This window comes from Nelusetta ayraudi, unplaced genomic scaffold (assembly GCF_046127955.1).
Source record: "Nelusetta ayraudi isolate G7.1 ecotype Tasmania unplaced genomic scaffold, CSIRO-AGI_Nayr_v1 ptg000084l, whole genome shotgun sequence".
Taxonomy (NCBI): Eukaryota; Metazoa; Chordata; class Actinopteri; order Tetraodontiformes; family Monacanthidae; genus Nelusetta; species Nelusetta ayraudi.
In genome coordinates this window covers 7372489-7389291 of record NW_027466134.1, presented here as the reverse complement: position 1 = coordinate 7389291, position 16803 = coordinate 7372489, and the positions used below count along the sequence as shown (strand labels likewise).

The following is a 16803-nucleotide window of genomic DNA, read 5'->3' as shown; positions in this document are numbered from 1 at the left end:
ACTCACAAACAAGAATCGCAGAATCGCCGTGAGCGACTGAGCGCAGCATTCCTGCGTCCTCGTCTCCGTCAGCCAAAAACTTCCTGCAAGTTTGTTTTTTGTTTTTTTTTTTACCCTGGGCGCTCGGACAAGAAGAGAAACGAGGTGGAGGGCAGGAAAATCAATCGGCTGAGAGGGAAGAAAAGAGCAGTCGGCTCAAAAAAACATCTTTGCATGTGCTCATCCAAACATGGCAACCGCAACATCCCAGGAGGGCCACGCCGGAGTCGTGACTCGGAAAAAAAACAAAAAACTTTATGAGTCTTAATTAGCGGTTGTGAGATTCCTGGCCGGTCAACAAACTGCTGCTGGATCACATGATTTCCCCTCGCTTCGAGGGCGGGAGGCGCTGCTGGAAAGTGTTGCAGGGATAATTTGCGGTGATGAGAAACCTTGATTAGCGGCCATCAGACCACTGCAGCCGAGCGGCGGACTCACATGTATCCTCGGAATCGGTTCAGGTCGTTGTTGGGCTTCTCGCACTCGATGACGCTGTTGTACTTCAGCGGGTCGAAGTCGCAATCCTGCAGGGCGACGAGCACAAACAGCGGGTTAACCAGCGAGTGGACAGCAAAACGGTGCACTTGTTCAGAGGACGCGCAAGAGGGCGCTACGCCGTGACCTGCTGGTCCGCTGCCCACAGTGATGAACTGGAAACTCATGGGAGATGTGTGTGTTCATTCTGTCTTCAATTTTGAATGGATTTATATCTTTCTTTTAAACAGACATAGGTTTTTTTTCTTCCTTGTACATATTTCAGCGGAACTTCTGCCATCCTCAGAAAGTGAGGCAGAAGTTCCGCCGGGAAAAAAAGGTAAAAGGGAGGAAAAAACCTATGTCTGTTTAAAAGAAAGATATAAATCCATGGAAGGTCATGAGGCCGACTTAGTGGCCTCAGGGGAAAATAGAGGCTTTTAATTCAGTCCATTGAAAAAACAAAAACACAGCTACGCTGCAGTAAATTTGAGTGCATTCATAAAAACAATTCATGCATCACGATGCTTGGGACAGTATAGCAGTATAAGATTATCTTAAATATGATGAAGCAATAATTGGCTGGGTTGACCTGCTGTATGTCAAACTTAATTCTAGGACTGAGAAAAGAAAAAAACACACAAAAAAAAGATGTTTCCAAAATCATTCTAATGGACAAGCCAGGCAAACTGTGTGACCCGCCAACATTCCTGAGCCCTAAAAAATCTCTGCAAGTGGCAAGATTCACAAAAATGTCAAGGTCCAGTCAGCGCGTTTGGTATGCAGGCCACTGTCAGGGGGGCTTCCTTGAAAAAATGGTGGCGCAAGATGGCAGCTAACTAGGAGCAAGACCCTTATGTTCTATATTGCACTAGGTATATTCTTATATATATATATACGCGAACCAATCTAAGGATAGGAAAACCCAATTACTTGCATTGTACTGTTAGTATGCACTATTATTAATGTATTTAAGGACAGTATATTAAGCTTTCACCAATATAAGAGAGTACGAAAACCAAAAATCCCAGAGTCTCACCAGGTCGAAGAAGCTGCGGACCACCTGCCTCTGCTTCAGGTTGGTCTCGCCGTCCAGCGTGGCCGTCTCGATGTGGCAGAGGCGGTCGGGGTCGCTGGAGGTCAGCAGCAGCACGTCGGCTGGGAGGATCTCGTTGCACCGCAGCTTGATGAAGTCTCCCACCCGCACCTCCTTCCAGAACTTCTCCACGTAGCGCCGATCCGCCCTGGAAGGCATCAGCCAGAGAGAGAGGGAGAGGGAGGGAGAGAGAGAGAGAGAGAGAGAGAGTCAGTCGGGCAAATAAACTTAAATGTGGCGTCACGGAGCATCATCTCTGGTTTACACAACCGCTAGATGCGGTCGGATATGCGGCTTCGTTGTTTTTTTTAGGGGGATAAACAAATGTGATTTGAGAACCGCGGCGGAAAGGTCCAACTTTAACGGGCAAAAGTCTACGACTGATTCTCCTCACCGCAGAGCAGCGAGCGTTAACGACCCCTCGGTGCCCTCCGGGATCGGAATCACACACTGATCATCCTGCAGCGCAGGGCAGAGTCTCAACAGGAACAATTCCATGACCGGGCTGGGCCGGGCTGTTGCGGGAAACTAACGGTGCCAGTCAGGACAACCCGCCGCCCTTGAAACGTAAGGAGACGGGAGATGGAAGAGCAGCGAGAAACAGCTGCTCCGACAACAAACGCTGGTCACCGGTATCAACCTGCAGCCAAGCCAGAGATAGTTTCACAAGAAAATATTGCTATATTGATCGCTATGTACAAACAAGATTAGTGCTGTGCAAACAGTTGAACTGTGTCTCCACTTCCAGCCGTGGCCGCCCTGATTTTCAAAGGGCGATCTTGATTAAAGAACAACTAGAAATTGTTCATAACGCCGAAATATTTTTAAAACTCCTTTTTTGGGAACACAACACTTGCAAACAATTGCAGCTTTTTGCAAGCTAAAAAACACATTTTTTTAGCTTGTCCAGCCAAGAGTAACATGTGGGAGAACGCGAACACGAAAACAAAGACCATCTATGTGGCCAAAATGAATTCATTTCTGCCGTCTGCCAGGAATCTGCCCTTAAATGCTGTCCGGATGAGAAATTGTCTGCGCATGACCGCTAGATAACTACAGAACATAGAACACAGCACAGGCACGCCACCCACTCGGTTTAGAGAGGACAATCAGTCAGTTCTGCGGAACATCAGCCAGATAGAGGTATCAGGGTTGAATGAGACATTCGGTGACCTGGAGGAGCAGCAGCAGCAGCAGTTGGTAGTGCAGTGTAAAGCAGATCAACAGCAAACTGATGAATGAAAGGATTTTTTTTTTAAAAAGGCAACTTAGGGGAAAACAAATTTCCTTGAAGTCGTCCGTACTCGGGGTAAATTCTCGGATTCCTCTTCATCCAGCGGAGCTGCTTCAGAGGAGCAGCGCGTGGCCAGACAGCGGCAGATTGTGTAAACACCGCAAACTTTTGATAAAAGTTGACGTTCATAAGCGCACGAGCAACATATTTCAAAGGCATTTTTAAGGGGGGGGGGGGTCGAAACTATAGTCAGGACAGGATGTATTTGTGAAAATATTTAGACAAGTTCTGACTGCTGCTACGACACGGGGAGTGCGTGTTCCAGAGGACGGCCGATAGCGGGGCTGGCCTATTTAAACGCCAGCAGCTTACAGCAGGACAAGGCTGATAAACATTTTCAGCGCTATCAAGCCACCACCCCGTGCAAATTGAGTCTGTGGGATATTATTAAGTGGCTTTTTATGAGAAAACCCCCGTGAGAATTAGCCGCAACACTAAAAACCTCTGACTAGCGGCCGAGCAGCTTTCTGTGTGGGGAAACGCAGGATGCCAGGACTAATGCAGAGGTCAAGTGACACCAACAAAATAATGTTAAACTGCCAGCCTGTCCTTAAGAGATAAGGCAAACACACAGCGTTGGCCATAGTGAGACTAGGAAGCCGCACGGCAGAACGGCTCACTGGCAGCAGCGGGCAGAGAAGCTAACGAACCAAAAACAACCTTCATCAGATTGATTTAGACCACTCAGACCACTTCACAGCTCTCTGATCTTGCATCTTAAAAAAAAAAAATCCATCATTATCTCGGTAAACAACAGAGAGAGACAAAAAACAAATGACAGTTTATCTTGCGGAACTTGGCCGGTGTTTATAATCCTCAGTGCTTCCTGTGAAACACATGAGGCATTTGTCACATCATGGCTGAGCAGGGCTCAAAGTGCCTCCCGTGTCAAGAGTGTCTGATAGCATCTAATCAATCCCTGCCGTCTCTTTAAAGGCCCGGTGTGCTGCACAATTCACTCCGTATGAGTTTTCTGACAACACATCCCCCTGACAGCCCGACGAGGAACTCCAGGATCGTCCACTCTGCCTTTCAGATTTCAAATGTGCGCTAAAGAAAACTCCCTCCGTGATGTCACAGGGGGCTCCGAGACGTCTGATAGGCAGGAGCGAGCGTTTACCCCGTCTTCGCTGAGACACCTTGGCAAGCATCCTTGTTTATGTCGACTCCTTTCAGCCAAACATGTTGTGGAGGTTATGGCCGAGCTCTGCTTTTAGCAGGAGGCTAATTGTCAGGCATTTCAGTGGGCTGTTGTCAACAGAGGGCTAAAGCACCCTGTTTTAAAGCTCCACGTTGTATTCAGCAATTATTTATAAGTGTCTTTTCAGTGGTCCAAGGTGAAGAGTAGCAAACAGAAAATTGGGCGCCTCGGGTTAACGCATTAAACCTATTTTTAACAATACCACCTGTTGCATGCCAACTTCTCCAAACTGAAGCTGAGTCTCAATTTTCAACTCCACGGTTGACGTCTGCACAGCTGTTAGCCACAGCCTTGTGACGTAAACAAACACAAACAAGCCATCCAGGGATCATCGGGACCGGCATCGTTGCACAACCCCCAGACGATGACATGACCCGGAGGTATGGCCCGGCAGGTTTACCCAAGCCTGCCAGTGGTCACGTTGGGAAAGAGAATTTTTTTTTTTTTTTTGCACAATGTGGCAGAATGAAACTCGATTATACAGCGTCCAGCAGCCTCCCAATGAGAACAACTCAATGAGGAACTTGATGGAGCCACCAGACACTGAGCCTTTTGACCGCGTGTGTGAATTATGCTCTGTAACACGGACAACAGTGCTGCTTTTCATTAGCGACGTACACTGCAAACACACGAGCGCATATGCACACACTAAGGAAAATAGTAGCCGGGAGGAAGCCCGGGACAGCAACAGGTTGTTTCATAAGAGAAGAAGGCTGACGTGCTGAGGTCACGGCTGACTGACAGGTCGCAGAGGGCCACGCGATAGAGTTCCAGGTGTGATACATACCCTGTGATCCTCATGTGTGTACCAGTTTGAGGTGTTGTGCTTCTGTGAGGAAAAGAAAGGGCTTGACCAGAGCTTTAACAGGAAGTGCACTTCAGTGCAGGGAGACACACGACGGTGGCGGCGAGATGCTTCAAATATTTTTCCAACATCTGGCTGGGACCCCCCCCCCCCCCCCCAAAAAAAAAAAAAAAAAAAAAAAAACCCCTACCTGCTGTACACCAAACAGTCCATGTGGTTGATCTCCTTGTCGGACCGGTGCCTCCTGTAGTCCTCCCACAGGTCCTTGATGGCGGTGACGGACAGGATGAAGACGACAGGGGCGAGGGCGAGCTCCGGCTGGAACGCGTTCACCACCGGCACGAAGTTGAGCAGCGCGATGAAGACAAAGTAAACATTGGCGAAGCGGTGGAACTGCTCGAAGAGGTTCTTGGGCAGGAAGGAGAGCACGGTGTACTTGGTGGTCTTGATCTTGTTGCTGGCGTAGTGTCGGTTGGGGTTCTCCTCGCCCTTGGCGCCGTCGAAGAGTATGTTGACGTGCACCAGCCGCGTCTTGCTCTCTTTGCTCTTCTTTTTCCGCTGCCGCTTGACTTTGGTGGGAGCCTTGGCCGTCCCGGGGTCCTCGGTGTCCCGCGCCATAACCGCCCCGGGCCGAGCCGAGCCGGGGCTTCAAACTTTCCCACACTTGAGCGTCTCGCGTCCTCTCATGCGCCAAAGTGCTCGGGCTAGGTTATCATTCTTTCACCGTGTAAAGTTTTTTTTTCCTCCTCCCTCTTCCCCCCCTCCCCTACATAATCAGTCAGCTCCTATCCGAACTCACTCCGATAGCTCGGCTTCATCCATGTCGACTCCTCTTTTCAGCCCAGACAGAGGAGGGAGGAGGAGGGCAAACTTTTGCTTGTTTAGCTTCCTTTCGCTCCCCCCCCCCCCCCCCCCCCCACCCCCCTATCGCCGGGAAGGATGCTGAGATAGTGGCCACGCACAACTGTAAGCGGGCCCGCGATCTATAAATCACCACAATGGGCTACTGGCACGGTGCTCGCGCGGGTCTTGTCGATGTAGATCAGCGGAAGTATGGCGGCCCTGCGCAGAACCCGGATGTTCGTCAGCTAGTATTTTTGTTTGGAGGGGGGCGAACCGCGAACTTCTCTGGAAACCTGAGCCGAAGGCTCCACCTCGATCCCACCCGTTTTTTCCTTTTTTCCCTTCTAGTCTCCAAGTGCCACGCGGTATTATTGGAGTTTACATGAGTCACAGGAAGCAGCCAAACATCAACTCTGTTTACACTTTTCATTTTAGCGGAAAAAGTTACGTTTGAGAAACTCTGTCAGTGAAACTCAGAAACGAAACCCAACGAAACTTACGTAAGCGTTTGCTTTAGAATTCGAAAAATGTAAAAAATAAAACAACAAAAATTAACAAACTAACATGAACCCGGCTCAATTTGCTTGGACTAAAAGTATTTCGTCAACAAAAACACAAATAGTTTTGTGAAGATTAACTCGCCAGTTGAAAACGTGAGATATGATTTTTAGGGAACGGAATATAAATAACATGGTATTGCTCCAGTCGAATTCCAACTTATTGAATTGAGGCTTATGCAGGAAATGCTGGAAATGTCTGTTTAATATTCAGGTCCCTGAGAATTTGCAGTAGTACCCTTAAATTGCATTGTACTCAAAAGAAGGCAAAATCTTTGTTAGGCGTGCCTCTAAGAATGGTCAAATGTAAAAAACAAACAAACAAACAAACATAGCAAAACATGTAGATAGATAGATTGAAAGCCTTAAAGGCATGTGAGTAAATAAATATATTTAGCGAGAATGGACTACTTGTTTGAATGCTGGTTAACTTCACATGGGTAACAGGTTATTAGAATAATGTTAAATGTTACTTTTAGTCAAATAAGTTTAATCTACACTGTAAATATTGAATGTGATGGCCTTTGTTGGATTTTGTTTCTACTTGAACATGTCAATGAATATCAAAGTCTCAGTGAAAGTTGGTCTGAAATACAGCAATGTGAGGCATGAGGCAACACAAAGTCATGAGCGCTGGTAGATCGGACATGTGACCTGCAGCTTTTGATATATTGTTGGTATTTCAGCCCCAGTCATGAGATTGACTGGCCACTTAGCCAGCAGCTTTGCCAGTGGAGATAAATCAAAGGCGTATCCCAGATCAGCCCGCTGCCGTTTGCCAGAGAAGCATCCAGTTGTTGGACTAAAAAGCACAAATCAGCCATCGTACATGGTATACGGTGTCCCGTCACAGGGCAGAATTCAATTCCGCCCATGATAAATGGCCGAAGCAAGATGTATCTCTGCCGGCAATGGCCTCAAAAAGCCAGCAAACGACAGGAAAAATTAAATTGGGTTACGTTTCTCCTCTAAGAATAAAATCACATCATACTTTGTTTGAGACACAAGTGAAGCTTTGTGGGTTGTTGTTTTTTCTCCGAGAGACTGAAGCATCTTGAAATCTACACACAAAAAATTTGTAATATGGAATCACTTTTTTTCATCCGCTGATGCAATTAATTTGCCGGCCTCTTAGCTCTGCCGCATTAAAATTATTTTGAAAGCAAAGCCAAAACTATTTTGTGTGTTGTAGAAGTTGATGTATAAGGTAGGATTTTAAACATAATTTAGTTCCTTATGCTGAAAGAAAAAAAAAAAAGAAGAAGACTCTGATTACTTTCCTCTTGTGCTTTTTAAGTACAAATTTGACTATTGGGAAATGCTCAGTCAAGAGAGCATCCACATCCTGCCAGAAGAGGGCATGATACTCCATTCAGAGGCACACACGCAGACACACATAAACACAGTGTGTGTGCACATGTGCATGTGCATGTGTGAGTGGATGGATGCAGAGATTCACATACAGCACAAGCAATATGCATTTCTTCACATGTTAACTGTGCAAAAGGCCTTGATGAAATGAGGGGGGTTTCAGTCAGGAATCCTTCAGCTGGATGGAACTCTGACTGTGCGCTGAGAACACTCTCCAGTTGCCTAGAGACGGAGCGCTGTTTGCCACCTCCGTTTGTCTGGAGAGTGATCCAGGGGTGTGAAGAACCCACTAGGAAGGCCGGTGTGTGTGTGTGTGTGTGTGTCTCTGTCAGTGAAAGAAAGAAAGAAAGAAAGACAAACATAATGGCTTCATCTTGCAAAATAACACTGGCAAATTTGATCATCCGGCTAACCTGGTGCATGCCAATGCGTTTCCGATGCCCCCCCCCCGGTGCTTAAAATAACACACCTGGAACTCACACAAATATGCAAAAGCAAACACAAGCTCGCACTGCAAAGGTCAACGTTCAGCATTGCCAAATAAACTCTGGCCAAAAAAAGTCAGACGGCGTGGGAGGAGGAGGAGGACAGACAAACAGACAGACAGACAGACAGACAGGAAGGTGAGAAGTGAGGAAGTGTGTCTGTCTCGCTGACCTGCCTTGGTTATAAATCGGCAGGTTGGATATCACACGGATAAGCAATAATTCGCCAGCCTGCTGATTTCCAATCGGGGAAAACCTGCTGATTCCGTTGAAGGACAGATCAATCTGGTGGAATGATGTGGCCCGAGGCCGTGGTGGCAGAGGCAATCAGTTAGCGCAGATGGCATCCGCGGCACAAGAAAAATGCCCTCCTGCTGCAACACATGGCAGGCGGCGGATTAAAAACCTCACGCGTTTAACTTTTTTTTTTCTTTCAAAAAGAAAGTGCCTATAGCTGTTCAGTCATGGTGATTAAAAATCTACTTTGTGTAAGAACAAATATATAAAAATCTGTCTTCCACAGCACACCTTCGTCTAGTTCATAAAAGTAAAAATACTGGCTTCGAATGGCTTGTTCCATGAATTTAGGGTTGAGTTTATTACCAGTGTGATGTGGGGAAAAAAATCTTTAATTTTAATTTTTTGACGATAACTTGGTGGGACTCCAGAGATACGGACGCCCGTAACATAAAAAGGCAAGTGACAAACTGCACACTCATAACTGTGAGGCATTTCTCAACTCATAAAGGGCAGTATCTGTCGGTTTTTGTCACGCTGCACTGCGCAGGATATGATGGGCCGACATTCAATTACCTGCCACAGCGTTCACCATAGCGCAAAACTGTTAATCTTGCATGCAAAAGTTCAAATAAAGGCAAGGAATTTGTGGGATGCAATATTAGAATTTCGAGAATTGCCACCACTAGAGGAAATTTGAATTAAATAAAAATTATTGTGACAAAAAACCCAGAATGAGTTACTGTCCCAATAGTTTTTGAAGTCATAACACACCACAGTCCTAAAGATGAAGTCCAAATTTTGTTCTCATGAGGTTAACAATTACACAGCACCCAGCTTTTCGGGTGTGACGCATTTCGTGGAGTACAAATCCAGTGAATCTAGGAAAGGTTCCATTTGGGGCACCTGCTGCACATGCAAAAAATGAGAAAACAAAGAATACAGGCACTGGCACTGAGATTGTTCACCCTCTGCATGACTGACATGCAATCACTTGAGACACCACCCACACCAACAGCTACCAGATTCCCCACAACACTTCGGGAAACCGAGGACACTCGTTCCAAAATGAGTGCGCTGGAAGGCGGAGGCGTCGACCGGCACACGGTCTTGCGCAGGTGAAGCCTGCAGGACATTATTCTTAATTATGTCAGTGCAGTGGCATCCTCTGGGCTCTCCGAGGCGTTTAGGCTGTAATAGCGAGGGTTTATTAGCACATGTAAATTATGGAAAACCTGCGTATTTAAAAAAAACAACAAAACCATGTTTAACGAGAAGAGCCGTCAAGAAGTGTTTCTCTCAAGAGCTCCGGACGTGGAGGTTGTTCGGGTGCATTAAAAAGACGTGCTGCCATTTAGATGCAGCTGAGTTAAAAATGAGCGTCTCCCTCGGCTGCAGCTGAGCCTCCTCCTTTTTTATATTGTCAACCTTGGGGAATTTGGTCTCACTTCTTGTGTGAATGGGATGTTTATACTAAGAAACAACCCCCAAAACAAAACAAGAAAAAATTAATTGGTGCAAAAATATCCACGTTTTAATGTTTTTGCAGACACTTTTGGCCTACTAGTGAATTTTTCTATACTTTAACCAAGAAGAACAGACCAAGAAGAGAAACAGGAAGTGACTGTGAGCCCAGCTGCTTTGAAGTGGATTAGCATAGATGCTACAGTCGCGGCTGTGTTACTGAAGGCTTTTGCTTTACTCCTGTCCTGTCTGGCTTAGAAAATAATTTCATCAAACACAAATGTGCAACCACAAGACTGTGACCCAGTTTATGTTGCAGTGAAAAAAACAACACAAAAAAAGAAAACTGATTGGTCTATTTAAACGTGACACATGAATGGTGTGTTTAATTACATTTTCTGTACTGGGCTCCTCTTCCAAAATTTACTAAATTACTCAAAGTACCTCGAGTTATTACATTTTTGTTAAACTTAATACTTTTCCTGCACGTGTGATGGCTGTCTTGCGCATTGCAAGTCTTCAAAAGCAAATTCAGAAATCTCGACTTAATAAATTTAGACTACTGTTCTAAATTTGTTTTGTTTTTAAGAGAGCCACATTTATGTAAACACAACCAAATTATCCTTTCAATTCTCTACTGGTGTATGACTTGGTTAGGGTTAAAACCCATCCAAAATAGGCAGGACTTATCCACGTAGCTTACTACACTACACTACGCAACACTACACTGCACCTGCTGCCAAACATGTCAAACACAGACCTTCTCCAGCGGCAAGATTAAAAAAACAAAAAACTAAAAAAAACAAAAAAAAAACATTAGCATGCTTCTCACATTAATCTACTCTTACACTGCTATGGTGACTACACACACGGCTGCTAAATTAAAATCTTGTATTTTACAACAACGGCAGTAAATTATTCATGATGGTTCTGTCTTGCCACGACTGTTGATGCAAAGCATCTACGAAAGGACAACAGAGCGTTCACTCTGCTCAGCGTGAACGACCTGGTTATCAAAGGATTTAGCCCACTGCTCCTTGAATATGCAATGTGCTCAGAATTTCAGTGTGCTGATGCCCAAATAAACCAGAGTAATTAACTGAGTAATTGATTTGATGACTTTGCCTCTGAAATGGAAACATTTTTTTTTTTTGCTAAACATGCAGAAATGTGCAGTCGGTGGTGCTCGGGGAAATCACAAAGAAAGATCGTGCATAAACAATGGACACGTTGCGCCGGAGGGAAGGCCGCTTTTAATTACAATGCAGCGAAGAAGAAGTCGAGAGCGGTGATACAACCCTTTAATCAATGACCGGGTGGTGAGTACGAGCCTGTCAAGATGTGCAAATTCAAGCTGCGATCGGACGACTCAACTCCTGCCGAGCAGATAATGATCATTCTCAACGGCAATGCTCCTATAACACAAGAGCTAAATTACTAATTATTACGGTGAAATAAACACAGTGCCGGTTGAATTACTTTGTGCATGGCCTCTGCAGATTCCCCATTGGATTCATAGCACATTCAAGATTCTTTTTGCCATTGGTGGTGCTGGTGGTTGGAATTTTCGATTTAGTTTTGAGAACAACACTATACAGCTTACTGTAAATAGTGCCCTTGAAGGACTAAAACTTTTTGTTTTGAAAACCGTGCTGTCTGAATAGTCCTCAGCTGATCAAAACATGAGCAGAAGGAACAGTCAATGTTCTCTGAGATGAAGAGTCAAAGGGTGGGGTTTAGTTGTGAAAAAACAATTGGAGGTAGTGTAAGCAAACTGGTGTCACATAGAGTGAAGAATTCATGTTGAATGTATCTGACAGAATATTTCACCTTCCACTGTTTGGCAATATTTCACAGATAAAATGAGAGTTTGGCAAAATCTGCCTAGCAAAATATGTCCATGTGAAATGATCTAATGTGTTGGGAGCAATGGGGAAGAATAATAAAGCTCTGATATGGTCACGTCCTTTGATCTTTCCACTCTAAAGTCTCCAGAGCTCTCTAAGGACGGCCCTCCACGACTCGCCTCGTTGGCTTTTGCCTGACAACTGGGCTGGGTGGTTTCCCTGCTCACCCACCCACCCACCCACACCAGGTACTGCACAGCACAGTAACTGAGGTTCAACTGCAAAAAAGGAAAAGAAAAAAACCTCAGGATGTAAGGAGTGCAAGGATTTGGATGCCAGGGTCCTGACAATCCAACGTGTATGCCTTAATCTTTTGTGACCTGAAGTCTTGGTTTCAGTGTCAAGGAAGAGTGCCATGAGCAGTCTGGTGGTGGATCCAAAACTGGGTAAGTCGCTTCTCCAACAGAGGCTGTGATGACGACAGCCGCAGCAAACAGAGGTGTTAAGAAAGCGCTGAAGGCCGGAGAGGGTAGCCCGCAAGCGGCACCGCCAACTGGATCCACATCAGTCGGGACAGATGGTCCGAGAGATCCGAACAGTGTGGTGATGGGCGAGAACTCCACTTCCACACCCGATGCCACAGGCCCTCAGCCCGCTGTGCAGGTGCTGGCCTGCTGCAGCGACAGCAGCGAGTGTTGTGGCGGCCAGCTGTGCGTCCTGGAGCTCACGTACATCTCGCAGGGGAAGAGCTCGCCGTCAAGCAAGAGCTGCAAGTCGGGCAACACGCCGCTGAGACAGATCTCCCACAATGGCCTCAACCGCAAGAGGACGCAGGAGCGCATCCAGAAAGAGAACGAGGTGATCATGAAGCGGATCGAGTCGGTCAGGCCCACGCCCAGCCTCAAGTGCACTGAGCAGCTGGCCGACTACAAACGGATCACCGCCTACCTGGGAGGATCATTGAAGAACCACATCGTGCCTGAAAAGCAAGACAAAAATTTGCCTCCCAAGAAAGTCTTGAGCTCCAGCGACGCAGCCGAACCTTCTTTGCAGCAGCCGCAAGAGCAGACAGAGTGAGTCAGACAAAGTCTGTCCAGGAGCAGCGGGCTGCAAAAGAAGGTTTCAGATTTCTGCGCCAGAGTTCTGTCTTTTTCTAGTTTATGTCGTCCACAAACTTAGACCGTTGAGCTGAGAGTGTGGAGTGTGACAAGGAAGCGACTTCCTGAGGTACTCTAAGAATAAATATATTTTCCCTACTTCAATTGTGACAAACGTGTTGAGTTGTTGTTGAACATAAACAATTACCTACGTGAAAATCCTGAAGAGTGATATGAAACGTAAAAGAGATAACTGATGGTGGCTGGGGAGTTCTGGGAAGCATAATTTCACCACTAGATGTCGTAGTTTTGCTCTGTGGCGAGCGCTGACCTCCCACTGAGCAAGCAAGGATAAAAACTGGACCGCTCCGATTGTGCGGACAACGTGGAGTCATCGAAGTCGGTATTCCCATTTCGCACAAGATGTTTAATTTGCTCTCTGGCCGCTTCAGTCAAACCAGTGACCTGCAGATTCGACCAAGAGGGTTGTCACTCAGGCCAGACGTGGACCAAGGGGGCGAGCACATGCGTACAGTCGTCTCATTAACCAAGAGTGTTCCCGGGCGGCGTGCCAGCCGATCGGAGCATCGTAGGGCTTTAATGTCACTTAGAGGCATTACAATGATCTTACAGTGTGCTTTGTTACACGGCGGGTCAGAGGTGGGTGTAACAGTGGCGTCACAGGGTTGGTTCGGGATGTCTGCAAAAGTTTGGCCCTCGGGGAAGAAATAAGGAGGCGTGCGGACGCGTGATTGCCGGACCCCTAAATTCAGTCTGAAGCGTCTGGAGTGTGAAAAAAGCCCACCGCTCTCTGCCCCATCAGCCCCCATTCCGGTCGGTCAAGCGTCCCGGAAGCAACGCACAGTGTGGCCTCCAGATACACCGTCACACCTGGTCCGCGTCAGTCACACATCGGTGGGTCGAACAGATAAAACAAGAAATCGGGTTTTCCCATTGGGTACAACATTCTGGCTACTTTACTGTTCAGTGATGACCGTGAAATGACAATGATATGGTAAACATGTTGAATTCTGGGAAAACAGAATGTTGTGCGACACTAGTTGATGACAGTTTTTATTCCTGCGTTAGCTTTAGAAACACACCGTATATCCAACATTAGCCTGCAGAGTCGCATCCCAGTTTCCCCCAGCAACAGTAGGAGGCAATACACCAACTGACAGTAGTGATAGAGTCAGGGTGGGTGGCCGTCATTAGTTTTTTCCCAAACCAATCAAAAGAAGGTTTTTTTTTCCCTTCTCTGCATTTAAAAGAGACAAATCAGCATGAAACCTGCAGTTACCATCCAAAAATGAGAGGCGATCAAACCACTCACAAAGTCAATCAATTAATTTTTTTTTTCACAATAATTTCCCAGCACATGGAGTGGCGGCCTGGCGCCGCCGCTCTGGCTCTCAGCGGCGTGCATCGCCGCGCTCGCTGATCTGCTGGTGATAAAACACTTTGTTGATGAAGCCGGAGATCCAATTTTCCCTCCGCTTGCTCCGTGGTCCACCTGCTCTCCCCGGATTGGAGGGAGTGTGGGAGGGGGGATGAGGCGGGAGGCGATGGGGGAATTACTCACACAGCAGGTGCCGCTGATGTACGCAGCGCCGGTTCTAATAGATTCATTAATCTGCATTCAAAGCGCCTGTGTCATTAAAGGCATAAATTTATGATAGCCTGACTTTAATTAGCCTCCCCGCAGATTCCCGGGTGAAAACCTCCTCGATATTGTGCTCACATCGCCTGGGGTTGGAGGAACTGTTTGGAGAATGCTGTGGAGAAAAACTGTGCAATTTACCTTTACAAAATAATTATTAAAAAAAAATCATACATTCATGAATCTGTACTATTATTTCTCCCCGTGGTGCAAAGTACTATGATTTTACGACGCCCAGACCACCAGATTGCTCATTTACATGCCGCTTACAGAGTCTCAGCCATCAAACACGTCCCTTCCAGTTGGAGCTCTCAACGCATCAACATCAAGAATATACACATATTCGTTTTTATTCCCCACAAGTTGCCGGTTCTGACGTGCACGACGGCCATAAAGTGGCAATTTTACCGCACGTTAGTCGCCCTTGTGCAGTAATCGCACTTCATTCCTCACGGCTCATTTTGCTCTTTGCAGGGACGACGCATCAAACCCAAATGTTCACATTAGGCCGTCCTTCCTCCCTGCCGTACATTCCACCTCCTCTGTAGTGCAATCTGGAGGCAGCAGTTACAACAACACACAAAAGGAAATGTATGTTTGCATGAGAAGATCGTCCATCCATCCATCCATCCATCCATCTTCGATCGCTACTCAACCTGAACTCAGATTGCAGAGTTGCAATCTCACCTATGCATGCACAGGGAGAACAAGTGAGCCACAAAAAGAAAGGTCTGAGCGGGAAGTGAACTTGCAACCCTCTCACTGTAATAAATCAACACCACAATAGTGATGGGACGTTCGCAAACGAATCGGTTCTAAGAGCCGGCTCTTTGAAATGAACGAAGAGAGACGGCTGCTGATTGGGAGCCGTTTTTTTTTTCGGGAGCCGATTTATTGGGGTTTTTTTGGTTGTTGATGATTAGTCGAGATATGTGGAACCGTCTATCTGCGCTGAACACTTCACGCCTGAGCGCCAGAGAGGAGAGAGTAACAGGGCAGATAGCGGACGTTATGTCGAATGTCCCGGAAGTAAACCAGAAGACGGGTTGATCCATATCCAGTGGCAGAGTTGGCAACGATTTAGAAGGTGTTTTAGTGGAGATCTTTGTGTGTGTCAAAGTTTCTTCAAGTCGAAAGAAGAAACAGGATCAATCCCTGAAAGCTGAGGCATTTAGTTTCTTTGAATTATTTTCTTTTCTTTGATTTATTTTTACGGCACTGTGTTCCATGTTGAGTGTATAAATAATACCCATTTAAAATGTTTGATATCATGAACATTAATTATTAATTCTAGCACTTAATTTGGTCATAGAATAAAAGAAGCAACAGAAAATCTAAAGAGCCGCTTGGGAGCCAAAAGAGCCGACTCTTTTTAGTGAGCCGAGCCAAAACAACTGGTTCTCTGAAAAGAGAAGAATTTCCCTCACTTACACGTTTTTGGGTCCACACACACACACACACACACACACACACACACACACACACACACACACACACACACACACTGTTTTCCATTTGTAGGTGTGCAACTATAAATCTGTAAACCTGCGAATTGAATTATCGTAGTGCTGGCGTAACCCTCTACATCCCCCGCCTCCCCACATCCTACACCTGCAGCAACATTAACACGCGGGAGCGGGAGATGAGAGGCGCAACAAACGGGGGCGCGGACTGAAATCTGATTAGAATGAGTGATGCAGGTTGGGATGTAATACAGCCGGGACAGAATTACTAAGGAACGCGGTCGACTGTCGAGCGAGTGAGGGCACGAGGCCGCCGCCGCTCCCGTTTCTGAAAATTACCCCGGCACCGCGTGACCCGAACGTTGTTGATGCATACAAAAGCCAGAGAGGCGGAGCCGTGGCTGTTTCCTGATCCTTTCTGCTGATGAGGCCCCGCAAAGAGAAAATGACCTCCTCTGGTGGGATTATGCCGCCGCCACCGCCACTGAATATCATTTCTACTACGACTTTATCACCCTGGAGCAGTAAATATGCAGGATGCACAAACATAAAGTCTGATGGATTTCCCCAGTGTGTGTTTGCAGGAACAAGAAAACTGTTGAAAAATGGAAGCTGATCAGCAGATTCAGATGGTGTGTTTTGACCTAGTTAATTTAGCCTCGCTATTCTGCACCTATGCCAGATTTTTTATTTTGCAATTTGGAACTCCTAGGCTCGACCACACAGTTGATGAAAGATGGATTTTTGACTGGAGGAACACCAAGCAAAAAAAAGAAGTAGGTTTTGAATGGTTTTGAAACACACCATCTGAATCTGCTGATCAGTGTTTAGAAAGTGTTTCGGAAAGTGTTTAACCAACTCACGCAGGGA

At 46.3% G+C, this 16803-nt stretch overlaps 1 protein-coding gene across 1 annotated transcript in view; it reads right to left on the bottom strand.

Annotated features, from left to right (window-relative positions):
- Nucleotides 1-5927, bottom strand: part of atp10a (ATPase phospholipid transporting 10A) — a 29573-nt gene extending 23646 nt beyond the window's left edge. The window contains exons 1-3 of the mRNA XM_076045603.1: nucleotides 5100-5927; nucleotides 1553-1757; nucleotides 478-563 (exon numbers count right to left, since the gene is read on the bottom strand). Of these exons, the coding sequence (XP_075901718.1) occupies nucleotides 478-563; nucleotides 1553-1757; nucleotides 5100-5527 (719 nt within the window). The 5' untranslated portion in view covers nucleotides 5528-5927. The remainder of the gene's footprint in view (nucleotides 1-477; nucleotides 564-1552; nucleotides 1758-5099) is intronic.
- Between the last annotated feature and the right edge of the window lie 10876 nt (nucleotides 5928-16803).